Source organism: Macrobrachium nipponense, chromosome 6 (genome assembly GCF_015104395.2).
Source record: "Macrobrachium nipponense isolate FS-2020 chromosome 6, ASM1510439v2, whole genome shotgun sequence".
NCBI lineage: Eukaryota > Metazoa > Arthropoda > Malacostraca > Decapoda > Palaemonidae > Macrobrachium > Macrobrachium nipponense.
The window spans coordinates 134,094,223-134,109,080 of record NC_061108.1 but is presented as its reverse complement, the minus strand read 5'-3'; the positions used below and the strand labels follow the sequence as shown (position 1 = coordinate 134,109,080).

Below are 14,858 nucleotides of genomic sequence, written 5' to 3'. Positions count from 1 at the left end.
CATCAATGCTAAATGCATCTACTCATAATATCTCGCTAAAACAAAATCATGAAAATTATTGGTTATGTTAATTCCAAATTTGTAACGTAACTGTTCGAATCATAATCCGCTTTTTCTTGATAGTCCTAAGAAGATCAAAGTAAAATACCTTAAAATTATAGTCAATAAAAGTAATGAAATCGAAAATCCTAAAACAGAAAATAATTATATTATAATAAGCACGGAGTAACTTATTTCAATTTTCATAATTCCTTTGTATACAGTGCTTCTCTCTCTCTCTCTCTCTCTCTCTCCCGAAAGAGGCTCTACCCAGATCTACACAATGACGGGAAAGAGGAAAAAATAGACAAGAGACAAAATCTGCAAACCTTTTGAAAAGAGGGAATTGCAGATTTGGAGAAAGATGTTACTACAAACATCCTAAGATATGTTTCAAAACTATGAAATATATGGTAAATGTGCATACTTAGATGGATATGGGGATGATTGCAGAGATCTGCATCCAAAAATATGTAAAAGCCTTAATAGAAGGAAAAGGATGTAAGTCGACAAAAAATGCAAAATATCTATGCACCCTGTAGCCATGAATCATAATCAAATAAATAACCAACCAAGTAAGAATAAAATCCAAAATAAGAAAGAAACAAATAAAGAGAGAACAATCAAGAATATCAGGAATAAAAGAGAAAGCAAACACCAATGAGATATACCGAGGTGTCAGCAAAAATTTCAAAGCATCAGCTCCGAAATTCTACTCCAAGAGATAATAACTGTATTTATTATGCAAGAGGATATTGCAGAAACGGAGAAAAATTGCAGATTCAGACACAAAAATGAATAATTATGATGAAGGAAGATCAAATATTATGGAAAAGTTGGATTTTTTTAATGTCGAATTTCTGGAAATGAAAAAAAGAACAACATAAACCAGAACAGGAAAGAGACATGGGAAAATCCTTATTACGACCAGTATTAAATGAAGGAGAAAACACGCAAACCATCATAGTGATGAATGCGCAGGGTTTAGTTACGAGTAACTCAAAAAGAAAAATAGAGTACTTAGAAGGACTAACCCAAAGTGAAAAGAAAATAGATATAATGAATATAAGTGAAACCTGGTATTCCCAAGGAGACTGGGAATGATGATCAAATAAAAGGGTTCCAAACTTATAGATCAGATAGAAAAATAGGAATCAAGGGGGAACCGCAATATATGGGAAAGACAAAAAACAATGGAAAAATATATGAGAAATATAGTAACTCAGAATGTGAACTAATAGCGGTAGAATTTTGAATCTGAAAAATTGATGCACATAGTAATATATAGACCTCCTAATACTAAAGAGTTTGACTTAATAATTAAAGGAAAAATTGGATGATATATGTAGAAATCACAAGGACTGGACTATTCTCCTATCTGGTGACTTCAACTTTCCAACCTTTTTATTTCGTAGAAATGGAAAGAACGAATAGGAGATTGTGGTTGTACTTATACATATAAAAAAGAGAGTAATAGTAGTGCAGAAGATAAGAGGCAATTTGAAAAAGCTATTAGATATGCTACTAGAATACAACATTCAACAAATAAAATCACCTGCCAACAAGAAAGGAAAATACTTTAGACCTAGTATTTGTGAACGAGATGAATTATGTAAAGAAATAATAGGTATAAAAGCGAGTATTTCAGACCATAATGTCATAGAATTAACAGTTTCATTCCAAAGCAAGTGAAAATAGAGATAAGCAACGAAATGAAAAAGTGGGAAGGATATGGAAAATACAACTTCTACAGTAAAAATATAAAATGGTCAGAAATTAATGAAGAATTAAACAAAGATTGGGATAACATTTTCGTAAGTAAGTGATGACATAAGGGTAAATACTAGATATTATATATAAAATATTGGAGAAAATAGTGGAAAAATATATACCGAAGAAGAAAAGTAAACATCATTCATGCATACCAAGAGACAGAAGGATCTTGTTCCAGAAAATCAGAAAGTGGAAAAAAGGTCTTGCAAAAGAAAAAAATGCATGAAAGTTATAGAACTAAAAAGTAAGATAGAAAATGCAGAACAAAAGATTATACAATCAAAAGAAAATGAAAAACGGGACTTGGAAGAAAAAAACCCTATTAAATATCAAGCAAAAACCCCAAACTATTATACTCATATGCGAAGAAGATGAATAAAAGAAGAATAGAAATAGGCCCTCTGAGAATTGAAGGGAGATTAACGAATGAAAAAAGGAAATTTGCAACATACTGGCAGAACGATATAGAGAGAATTCACATTCTAGAATAGATAATGAAGATAATGATATAGAAGTAAGGGAAGAAAAAATAGTGAATATTTAGCTGACATAGAAATTAATGAAGCTGATATTGTGCAGGCAATTAATGAAATTAAAAAAATGGAGCTGCTGCAGGGCCGGATGGAGTCCCCTGCTATTTTGTTAAAGAAAGTAGTTCATTCTATCGCAAAGCCACTTGCAATATTATTAAGACAGTGTAGATACAGGCAAGATTTATGATGAGCACAAATTAGCATATCATCACCCCTACTTTCAAAAGTGGATCAAGACTAGAGGCAAGTAATTATAGGCCTGTGAGTCTAACATCACATATTATGAAAGTGTATGAAAGGGTAATGAAGAAAAATATTATGAAACATTTAATAAAGAATAATTGTTTAATATAGGACAACACGGTTTTCGTACCGGAAAAAGTACACAAACCCAACTGTTAGTCCACCGTGAGAACATCATTCATGAAAAGCGGAAATGAAACAGATGTGGTTTATTTAGACTTTGCAAAAGCTTTTGACAAAGTAGACCATAATATATTAGCAAAGAAAATTAGAAACACAATATCGTAGATAAAGTAGGAAGATGGTTAAAAGAATTTTACACAACAGAAACAGATAGTTATTGCAAACGATGAGAAATCGGATGAAACCAAGGTAATATCCGGTGTACCACAAGTACGGTGCTAGCTGCAATATTGTTTGTTATTATGATTGAAGACATAGACAGTAATGTTAAGGATTCGGTAGTGAGTAGTTTCGCTGATGACACAAGAATAAGTAGAGAAAGTTACTTGTGATGAAAGATAGGAACGCTCTACAAAGAGACCTTAACAAAGTATATGATTGGGCAGAGGTAAATAGGATGGTATTTAACTCTGATAAATTTGAATCAATAAATTATGGAGACAGAGAAGGAAAGCTATATGCATATAGGGGACCTAATAATGAGACAATCACAAATAGGAAGCAGTTGAAGACCTTGGTGTGATGATGAATAGGAACATGTATGCAATGATCAAATAGCAATTCTGTTGGCAAAATGTAAGCAAAAATGGGAATGTTGTTTACGGCACTTCAAAACAAGAAAAGCTGAACACATGATTATGCTTTATAAAACATATGTTCGTAGTCCACTTGAATATTGCAATATGATATGGTACCCACACTATCAAAAGGATATTGCACAAATAGAGAGTGTACAAAGGTCCTTTACAGCTAGAATAGAAGAAGTTAAGGACCTAGACTACTGGGAAAGACTACAATCCTTAAAATTATATAGTCTAGAAAGAGAAGAGAAACGCTACATGATAATTCAGGCATGGAAACAGATAGAAGGAATAACAGAAAATATCATGGAACAAAAAAATATCAGAAAGAGCAAGCAAGAGGGTAGATTAATAGTGCCCAAAAATATACCAGGAAAAATAAGGAAAGCACCACAGGACATTAATCCACTACGCACCAGCATCGATAATGCAGCGTATATTCAATACGTTGCCAGCTCATCTTGAGGAATATATCAGGAGTGAGCGTAGATGTTTAAGAATAAGCTCGACAAATATCTAAACTGCATCCCAGACCCATCCAAGATTGGAAGATGCAAAATATACCGGAAGATGTACTAGCAACTCTCTGGTAGACATTAGAGGCGCCTCACACTGAGGACCTGGGGCAACCCGAACGAACTGTAAGGTCTGTAAGGTCTGTAAGGTCTCTCTCTCTCTCTCTCTCTCTCTCTCTCTCTCTCTCTCTCTCTCCTCAGCATGATTCTAATGATTCTATTTTCCCTGCTCTCAGATAAATGGTCAATTACCTTCTCATTAATTTAATGAGGAAACCTCCAAGTTCTTGTAACCTTTTATACAAAGACAACTTTAAATTAAAATCCATGCCTGGATTCGCCTGAACGTAATCTATGGGGATCATATTGATTCATTAAAACGACTATAAAAGACAATCGGCGACTATTTCTCTCAGATCAGTTACCTACCGAATCGCTTTAATTATTCTGACCAAAGTTCTCACACGGACAGTTGGCAATGCATCCGGTCAAACTATGTTTAACTTCTCTCTTTGACAGCGATTGTACGACAGTTTAACAGTGATTGCTGCAAAAGTTTCGAATACAGAGAGAGAGAGAGAGAGAGAGAGAGAGAGAGAGAGAGAGAGAGAGAGAGAGAGAGCACTTTGTAGAAAACCCTACCATTATTTGTCGTCACATTAAAAGGGTTCTCGAAAGCCAGAGTCTCTCTCTCTCTCTCTCTCTCTCTCTCTCTCTCTCTCTCTCTCTCTCTCTCTCTCTCTCTCCAGGATAATTGCAAGCCACTCTCAATGCTCATAACATAACACATTTACGCATGAACTTGACATAAATTTATGCATGAACCCGACATACATTTATGCATGAACCTCACATACATTTATGCATGATCCTGACATACAGTTAAGCATGAAAATGACACACATTTATACATGAATCTGACATACGTTTACGCATGAAAATGACGCACACATATATGCATGAACCTGGCATACATTTATGCATGAACATGACACAACTGTTATCTAAATGTTATTCCTCATTCCAGTAATCTTTTTCTTCTCTCCAAATGGGATTCCAGCCTGTCCCAAGAATGACTGAATTCAAGATATCAGTTTTGCTTATTGAATACAAACAGCAGCTTGTGGAGTCTGCAAATAGCATTTCATTCTTTATTATAAAATAACGACGGGGTTTGTTCCATATGAATGGGGTTCAACTTCTCATTTTTATAATAATAATAATAATATACTTTGGAAGCTTTTGTGGGCTTTTTCCATGTGAAAAAAAGGGTTCAACAACTGAATAATAATAAATAATAATAATAATAATAATATAATAATAATAATAATATAATAATAATAATAATAATAATGTATAAGTATACATGCTGTATACATAATACATCATAAAACAACACAAAGATGTTTTCGCACCATTAACAAATCAGCTTCATGCAGCCTATCGTGGGATTCCCAGACGACGTTCTGTCCTGTACACGTATGACACAGGACCAAACACAGAGACTCACAAGGATTTTCCGGCCAGATGCCCCTCTCTCCAGCTGCCTTCTCTCACCATTTAACAAGGATTTGGACCAGGACCAGAATGGCTCGGCCCGTTAAGCTTTGCCTGCCCCTGGCCCCGGACGACCCCCAATGGATAACACGGTAACTCAGTGCCAAAATAAATTGCAGATGCAGAAAGAGACACCAGCTGTGGTAGAAGTAGTAGTAGTAGTAGTAGTAGTAGTAGTAGTAGTAGTAGTAGTAGTAGTAGTAGTAATAGTAGTGCTGGGCCAGGATTGCTGACGATCGAGTACATAAAGGATTTTATGAAATAACTACGAGAGAGATACGTAAAATATCTTGATAGTAAAGGATCCAGGAATTTGATACTGGAATCGTTTTGTGGTGTGAAACAAAGAAGAGAAATGACAAGGTATTTCTTACCTCTAAATTAGGCGTTTTGAACCTATAAATCCGTAAATAGTACTTCATATCACTACACAAAAATTCCTACATAAATATGTAAATAGTACTTCATATCACTACACAGAAATTTATGTGTAAGTCTGTAAATAGTACTTATATCACTACAAACAGCCTACATAAATCTGTAATACAGAAAATCCTACATAAATCTCTATATAGTACTTCATATCACTACCGACAGAAATTACTACATAAATATGTAAATTGTACTTCATATCACTATACAGAAGTTCTTACATAAATCTGTAAATAGTACTTCATATCACTATACAGAAATTCTTACATAAATCTGTAAATAGTACTTCTTACCAGTACAAGCAGAAATTCCTAAAAATATCACGGAAAATATACAGGCATAACTAATTGACACTATACAATTGACACTATACATTGCAGAACCTTGTATAGCAAATCGAAAATTAATACGAGATAACTGTAGCAACACAGAAGGATAATCTTTGATAACGGAGTTGTTGTTTTTTTATTAAGCTGGCCTTATGCCAGCACGGGCTCGGAGGAAAATCTTCCACACGCTGCGCCTCGAAGCTTTGTTGCAAAACAGACACTTGAAATGAGCACCCAATTCCTTGCCTAATCAACAGAGTATTAGCAGAACAAAGAGACCAATCTGAAGAAAAGTAAATTAGGAACTTGAAAATCTGTAGGATAATCCAGGCTGCTGAGAGAGAGAGAGAGAGAGAGAGAGAGAGAGAGAGAGAGAGAGAGAGAGAGAGAGAGAAATATTCAATATAGAGGAAAAATCTTATCATGGAATGAAAGGTCATTCCAGCAGATTTTTAAGAGATAAAGAAACAAATCAAAAATAATAATAATAATAAATAAACAAAAAAAAAAATTTAAATTAAAAAAATCAACATAAAAAGTATAGATATCCAGGTGAAATTCTCTGTCATCAGTCCAAAACTGTATTCATCGTTCATTTCTCTATATACTAAAAAAAATAAAAAAAATAAGCAATTAGATAAAAAAATATTCTATAAAACATGTTTTAAGGACAAATTCCTGTAGAAATCAAGAACATCTGTCTCAGACAACGCAAATAAAATTACCTCCCAGAAGCATTACATACAAACGTCAAAAATTAAAATATCAGGAATTCGGGCAGCCAAGGCGTATCCTGAGGGTTATAACATCCTGCAGGATATTATAATTTTAAGGGGTATTTGCATCAATCGTTAGCATCGCATTCGTTATGCAATGCAGGTCAAGTGCAATAATAAGGTGTGGAAACTACGTTATCGATATTTAAAGCGATATTTTCCTTTCGTTTTTCAATTTTGGTGCATCCTACAAACGCCATGTTTTTTTTTTTTTCAATAATTTTTGAATTTCGAGAAGTATGAGTATTACTCATAGTAGATTCACATCAACCGTGCATCTGATGTCAAGGCATGTCCCTTACGACGCTCCTGATTGGCTGTTGATGAGCCACTCACAGGGCTGAAAACTCTGTCTCCAGAGGAGTTCACATATGCAGGATTTATGTTTTATCTCTTTTTGAGGAATACGTCTATCAAAAGTATCCCTCAGGAGCAGTGGAACATATATCCTGCCTATGTGAACTCTCTCGAGAGAATGAGAGTTTGTAGCCCTGTGATTGGCTTATCAACAGCCAATGATAAGCGTAATAAGGGACAGGCCTAGACATCAGGATGCACGGTTGATGTGAATCTACTATATTAATGCTGATAACGCCACGATATTTTAGTTTTCTGTAAAGAAAAAACCAAAACTATTGAGATGGATTTTTCTGTCCCGTCCGCACTTTTCCTGTTCGCTATCACATCTTAAAAACTACTGAGGCTAGAGGGTTGCAAAATTGGTGTATTGATCATCCACCCTCCAATCATCAAACATAACAAATTGCAGCCTTCTAGCCTCAGTAGTTTTTATTTTTATTTAAGTTAAAGTTAGCCATTACCGTGCATCTGGCAACGTTATTATGGGACAGGCCACTATCGGGCTGTGGATGAAAGTTCCATGGACCGCGGCTCAATCAGCATAATACGTTGTACAGAAAACTCGATTACACCGAAGAAACTTCGGCGCATTTTTTTACTTTTTTTATATATAATTTTGGGATTTCGACACAAACATAGATATAACAAACAATTGTTTTTCGACGAGTAAGCGGTGTACAAATCATAAGACTCACTAAATTAATTTATTATGAGATTTATAAATTTTAAGTCAATTATGTCAACAATCAACACCCGCCTAAATGAACCTGACAATATACGAAGGGTAAAACCGTTTCGTGCCGAAAGCTGGAAGAAACGAACCATTCAATTAAAAAAAAAATCTGAAATCACCACCTCTTTAGAGAGAGAGAGAGAGAGAGAGAGAGAGAGAGAGAGAGAGAGAGAGAGAGAGAGAGAGAGCACTTGACCTATATATATATATATATATATATATATATATATATATATATATATATATATATATATATATATATATTAAAGCATAAAGCCAAATGAAACCCGACGGAACACTCGAGCAAATAACCTCTTTATCTGACATCACGAGATTCCTAAAAATGGATTCACTGAAACCATCAGGATGAGATTCCAGGATCTGTCGTGGCATCAATCAACCGTAATTCAAGTACCTCTGTGGTTGGCCCTCAATGAGGTTAACGAGTCAACCCAGTTAATATACTCGACAGCCAAGAGGATATTCGAGTCATCGCTGGTTGCATAAAGAGGTTTCTAATATATGAAGAGAAATGCTTTGCTGTGCAGGACAGACTACCGTAGGTTAGAGAGGAGAAATTTTAATGTATAAAGGTCAAGAGGACAGACTACCCTTTTGCCATTTTTTAACCAGGAGGAGGTTTCTAGAAAAAATTTTTTTTTAATAAAAAAAGAAAAAGGAAATAACTTAATGCACAGCACAAACTACTGCAGTCTAGATAGGATATTTTTTTTTTTTTTTTATAAATAAAGGCTATATTTTTTATAAGTAAAGGCTGTATTTTTATAAGTAAAGGCTATATTTTTATAAGTAAAGGCTGTATTTTTATAAGTTAAGGCTATGAAGACGCAATCTAATGCTCTTTCCTATGGCGAACGCAAAGAATATTAGACAAAGCCCAATGGAATCATATAGGGTAGCTCTTGAAAATGAATAGATAAATATAAAATAAAAGGCGAAAGACCGTTCCTTGCCAATTGAAAAAAATTTAATTAAGTAAAAATCTTACATGATTCAAGGAAAACAGAAGGAATAGGAGCATTCCAAAACTTAGCAGGAAATGGTAGCAGTAACTGACGGCGTAATCCTACTCCTATGCAGTAAATCTGGGAAGAAGTAGCAACACCTGTAAATGAGAGAGAGAGAGAGAGAGAGAGAGAGAGGAGAGATGACGAAAAAAAAACGACGGTCCATTACAACAAATTATACAGACACCAATTTTTAAATACAATTCATTTGAGAAGACGCAAAAATAAATAAAGAAATAAATAAATAAAAGGAGAATTAGCTGAGTAATGTTTCACGAATAACAATGCTAGAAAATAATGTAGCATTAATGGTATAAGTTTACATTTACGAATTCGCTCCCGATGCCTCACGTAATCAGGGAAAAATGAACATTCACCATTATACTGGTTAATTTAATTACCGATGTTTGGGTATTAAATAGTGAATGTAAAACATAAATGAAAACCTAATAGAACCTATAAACACAAAAAAATACATTTAAGCCAAATTAAGACATTCCAACATTCCAAAATTCATACACATTCCACGCAACAAGAAGCAAGGTTGGAATGTCCTCTGGTTAACGTCACCTGCTTCGTTCTTTCCTCTTTATCATCAAATCCCAAGGATCAGCTTTGCTATCTCTAATCCTCCAGATAGGAGGGAAAAACAAAAAGAAAGAGAGGGGGAGGGGGGGGGGGGGGTCCAACGGATAGACGAAGAAGGCTCCCCTGGTCTCCGGATACCATCTGTATCTCCTTAGGGATATTGTCGAAATCCTGCACCCCGACGACGAAACCAGGTCCTCCTCAGACGAGATTTCTGAATCTCTGTGCTCGCCCCCTTCCCTCTCTTCCCCTCCTCCCCTAACCCTCAACCCTTCCTCCCTCATCCCTCCCCCTTAACCGACCCTCTCCTAAAAGGCCTTATCATATCACATCCCACCCCCTCCCCCGTCGGTCCCCCTGAAAAGATACTTTCGTCGGAAGTTACTTTTAGGATAAAACAAAACAATTTTCTGCTGTCTCCTTCAGTTTACTTATCTGGTCTCTGACCTCTGCAGCAAGAGAGAGGCTTTTATAAAAGGGCTTGGTGTCGCAGTGGGGTATTTAGTGGTAGATCTGCTTAGAACGAAATAAATTTGTCTACGAAATGACTAAGAATAAATTTTATGAAAATCTCAAATGAATTGTACTACCCATATCGACGGGATGGGAAAACAAACAGGTTGATTTATTTTTGTAGTGGGGACTGATACCTATAAGAATTAAGTAAAATAAATAATTTAATAACGTCTTTAGTTTAATCAGTTATATAAATAATATACTCAACCTTTTGCAAGCATGTGTTATAACTACCTAAAAACTGCAAAAAAAAAAATATTAAATATGAAAACATCCCTTTCAGGATTTTGCTATCTGAAAACTGCAAAAAAAAAACTTGCCACAGAAGAATTCTCATAGTATTAAAAATATTTAATATTAAAAACATCCCTTTCAGGATTTTGTACGTATTTCAAGAGTAATCAAGAAATTTGTCAGTAAATGGTATCCAAGTAATATATTTGATAATTTTCTAGTTAGGGTCCATAGGATATTCAGTTCACGCATTCCGGAGGATATCCCTCTAACGACAAAGAGAGAGAGAGAGAGAGTTATGAGAACAATATTTCGAAGTCAATTCTAACAGCATTGTATATCTTGTCATCAGGGAGTTAAACGAATTACGAAATTCGAGTGAGATGCCTTACCAGAAGATACAATTAACATTTTGAAATACATAAACTACAAACATTTCAAAATAATATATACAATAAACATATTAAAATAACGTATGTCAAATTTCGAAGTCAATTTCAACAGCACCAAAGAGTTCCACGAATTACAAAATTCTAGTAAGATACCTTACCAGTAGATACAGCTAACATTTTGATGCAAATAAACAACATTTTGAACAAATAAAAAACATACATTTTAAAGCAATATATTCAATAACATTTTAAAGTGACATATATGAAAAATGAAAAAAATATATACAATAAACATTAAAATAAGACACAATTCTAGATGTGATGTGGAGAAAAATTACGCTAGGAATATGGATTTTTATAGGTAAACTAAGACAATACTGTAATGAGTTTAATTGTCTAAAATTCACCTTCAATTGAAGCATTCGTTTCTATTTTGATTTTTTTTAATGCGCTGGGGCAAAGCCACGAACAAATGAAAGTTAAGCTTCGTCCATATTTCGTCTATAATGACGGATAATGAGACTCAATTCTCTCCTTTGTACATGGAAGCAGACCTTTTCTAACTTCCTCTATCTTCTGCCATCCAGCCTTCTTCATTAAACGTTAAACGGACGAAATCTATTATTAAAGCAATTCCCATTTAATGTAATTACAAGGTTTCGTTCATAACGCAATAAAATCGTCTGAGCTACGTTATCAAAGGCTCCTCCTTCATGTCCACATGACATTTGATCTACGTTGTGCGACGATAACATCAATTAAACTTCAGCTCTCTCTCTCTCTCTCTCTCTCTCTCTCTCTCTCTCTCTCTCTCTCTCTCCCTCTCTTTCGGCATCGCGAGGCAGTGAGGAGTTTCTACTTCATGATAAACATCACACGCAAATGGGGGAAGAGAGAGAGAGAGAGAGAGAAAAGTTAAGAATCGAATTAAACAGTAAATGAAGAGTATAATGAATAAGTTTTACGAACGATAACTAAGACAGAAGCAGTGGTCAAAAACGAGAGAGAGAGAGAGAGAGAGAGAGAGAGAGAGAGAGAGAGAGAGAGACCAGTCTACTTAGACAGTAATGTATAATATAATGAAATAGGTTTATGTACGATGATAAAGCCACGTGCACTGGCCAAAACCCAAAACAGTGAGAGAGAGAGAGAGAGAGAGAGAGAGAGAGAGAGAGAGAGAGAGAGAGAGCAGCTCAGATCATCAAACTAACTGAACGTTCCTCTGCTGCATAATATTGTTTTGATAATTTTTCCAGGACTATTTTCTCATTAAAATGACTATATGTCAAGCAAGGTATCTCATACTATATTCCAACGATCACAAAAAATGATTAAATAAACGCCGGGGAAATATATTCTACCCTTTAGATTAAAAGGGTTTCAGAGAAACGGGCCTTTAAAGATAAAACCTTTTGTTTGTGACATGACTGAATTTCAGTGCTGGAAATAATTCATTACGGTAGAATGAGTCTCCCTCGAAAATCTGATTAAATCAACAGTTACGAAATGAATTTGCAAATGCATATGTTGCAGTCCGATGATAGAAAAACACTCCCTACCTGAAACAACAGCCATCTGATGCGAAAAGGAGAGTTTATTAATGGTTATTTGTTTGTATAAAAAACACACACAAACTGTCTGATTGAAATAATAAATATCTCATTGAGATTTTCTCTAAACTTCCCTCTATTCTATATTAATTTACCTCCCCTACTGACAACTCAGTACTTTAATTTCATTATCTTGCTTCAACATAGAGTGATATTTCCCTTGGAGAATTCTATAAAAGAAGAGAATATACAATTCAAACCAATGGCCAAGCGCTGGGACCTATGAGGTCATTCAGTGCTGAAACAGAAACTGACAGTAAAAAAGTTTGAAAGGTGTGACAGGAGGAAAAACCTCAAAGCAGTTGCACTATGAAAGCAATTGTTAGAAAAGGGTAGCAAATGAATGGAGGCATATTTATATGTGTATATATATATATATATATATATATATATATATATATATATATATATATATATATATATATATATATATATATGTTACGAGATAAGAATCTCGTATTTTATTTGGTATGCGTGAAACCCTAAGGCAAACTGATAACACACAATCTCTCTCTCCCTCTCTCTCTCTCTCTCTCTCTCTCTTCTCCATTCTAACAGGTCATCAATGAGAGTCAGAGATATGGAAAAATATAACATTTATTTAACAATAGAAAGATAATAACTCAAGTCACAGACTAACTAACTTAGTTAAAACCCAATATTAAAATGTCTCAATCAGTAATTAGTCACACCAATTATTTGCTCTTCCCATACGGGACTCTAGGTCCCCTTGGACTCTCAGTCCCCTTGTCAGAATCGTCTGTTACAAAGACAGGAGAACACACAATTAAGTGTAAGCAATTGTAAAGACAAAGTCAAATAGACTATATGAAATATGGACATCTATACAAGGTAATAAACAAGCCATCCCTTTGGCTAAAGTAAGGTACACTTACCCTCTCCAGCCCAGAAATCACACACAGAAGTAAATAAACTTTTGCAGAGCTATCCCCAGCATTCTGCCTTTCTCCCACAGACGTCTCCGTAAGTCTCCCCATAGACTTGGCTAAAGATGCCATTATCAACGGAAGAGGCGCACACGCACATATGAAAGCACACTTCGTAAACGCCTCTATAAACTGGTTGCAGCCAGTTTTCAAAGGCACTTGAACAAAGACCACATGAACTGATGAACATTGACCCACTTAACTATGCATTTTCATATCACGCCTTCCCAGAAATCATTTATCAGCTTTCTCAGGTCATTGCTTCGGCTCTGTTCTGCGCAAAGTCACAGCACATCAAATTGGCATATTAAAACATATTATTAATTATAACCTCTTTCATCTCACACACACACACATATATATATTATTAAAAAATATATATATATATATATATATATATATATATATATATATATATATATATATATATATATATATATATATATAATATATGTATATATATATATAATGTATATATATATATATATATATATATATATATATATATATATATTATATAAATATCAAATGCCTCTCTATTAACAGCAATGGCATACTCTAAGAAATTAAGTCCTGTATCAACAATGTATGCTTCTTCGTTTCTATAATCTCATTTTCTTCGCTTTAAACAAGGAATCTATAATGCCATACTTAAGAAATGAACCAAAAGAGGTCAACAAACGGACCAAAAACGAATGACAGACATCAAAATCTCTCACGGCAAATAAATGGATAAAATAAAAACACTTTATATCTATATTTTCAAGCAAAGTTCCCCTCCAGCCATAACCAGAACACAACAGCAGGTGAATCCTCAACCGACGGACACGTTCTAAAGGCGATATTTTATTTGTTTACATCCCAACCTTGGGAGGGGGGTGGGGGTTGGGGATGAGAGTGAGATCCGATACCCAAAAGAGGATCGTATTTGGGGTTTAGCGAAGTGGAGATCCACACAGGCACCCTTGCGAGGGAGCGGGCGAACATCTAGCTGCCAAAACACGTTTGAATGAATTACTGTTGTTGGGAAAATAAGAAGAAAAAACTGAGAGTTCCGCTGTCGGTTCTGTTTGTGGAATGTAAACTGGGAGATTGGGCCCAAGCGAGGAGGAGGGGATTACTGCACGATTCTTTTAGCCCTGTTTGTGCACAGGAGGAGGAGGACAAGAGGAGGATGAGGATGGAAGTTTTCAGGAGGAGGTGCTGCGGAGGGAAGTTTGGGAGGAGGAGGTGATGAGGATGGAAGTCTGGGAGGAGGAGGAAGGAGGAGGAGGAATTGATGAGGGAATGTTTTGGGAGGAGGAGGAGGTGATGAGGATGGAAGTCTGGGAGGAGGAGGAGGAGGAGGAGGAATTGATGAGGGAAGTTTGGGAGGAGAAGGAAGAGCTCTGGAGGAAAGTTTAGTAGGAGGAGTTGATGAGAGGAGTTTAGGGGGAGGAGGCGCAGCTGAGGATGGAAGTTTGGGAGGAGGAGGAAGAGGAGGAGTTGA

At 35.3% G+C, this 14,858-nt stretch overlaps 1 protein-coding gene across 1 annotated transcript in view; it reads right to left on the bottom strand.

Annotated features, from left to right (window-relative positions):
* Nucleotides 1-14,559: 14,559 nt before the first annotated feature.
* The window catches only part of LOC135216651 (uncharacterized), a 19,024-nt gene continuing 18,725 nt past the window's right edge, over nucleotides 14,560-14,858 (bottom strand). Inside the window, exon 4 of the mRNA XM_064252036.1 lies at nucleotides 14,560-14,757. Within this exon, the coding sequence (XP_064108106.1) occupies nucleotides 14,560-14,757 (198 nt within the window). The remainder of the gene's footprint in view (nucleotides 14,758-14,858) is intronic.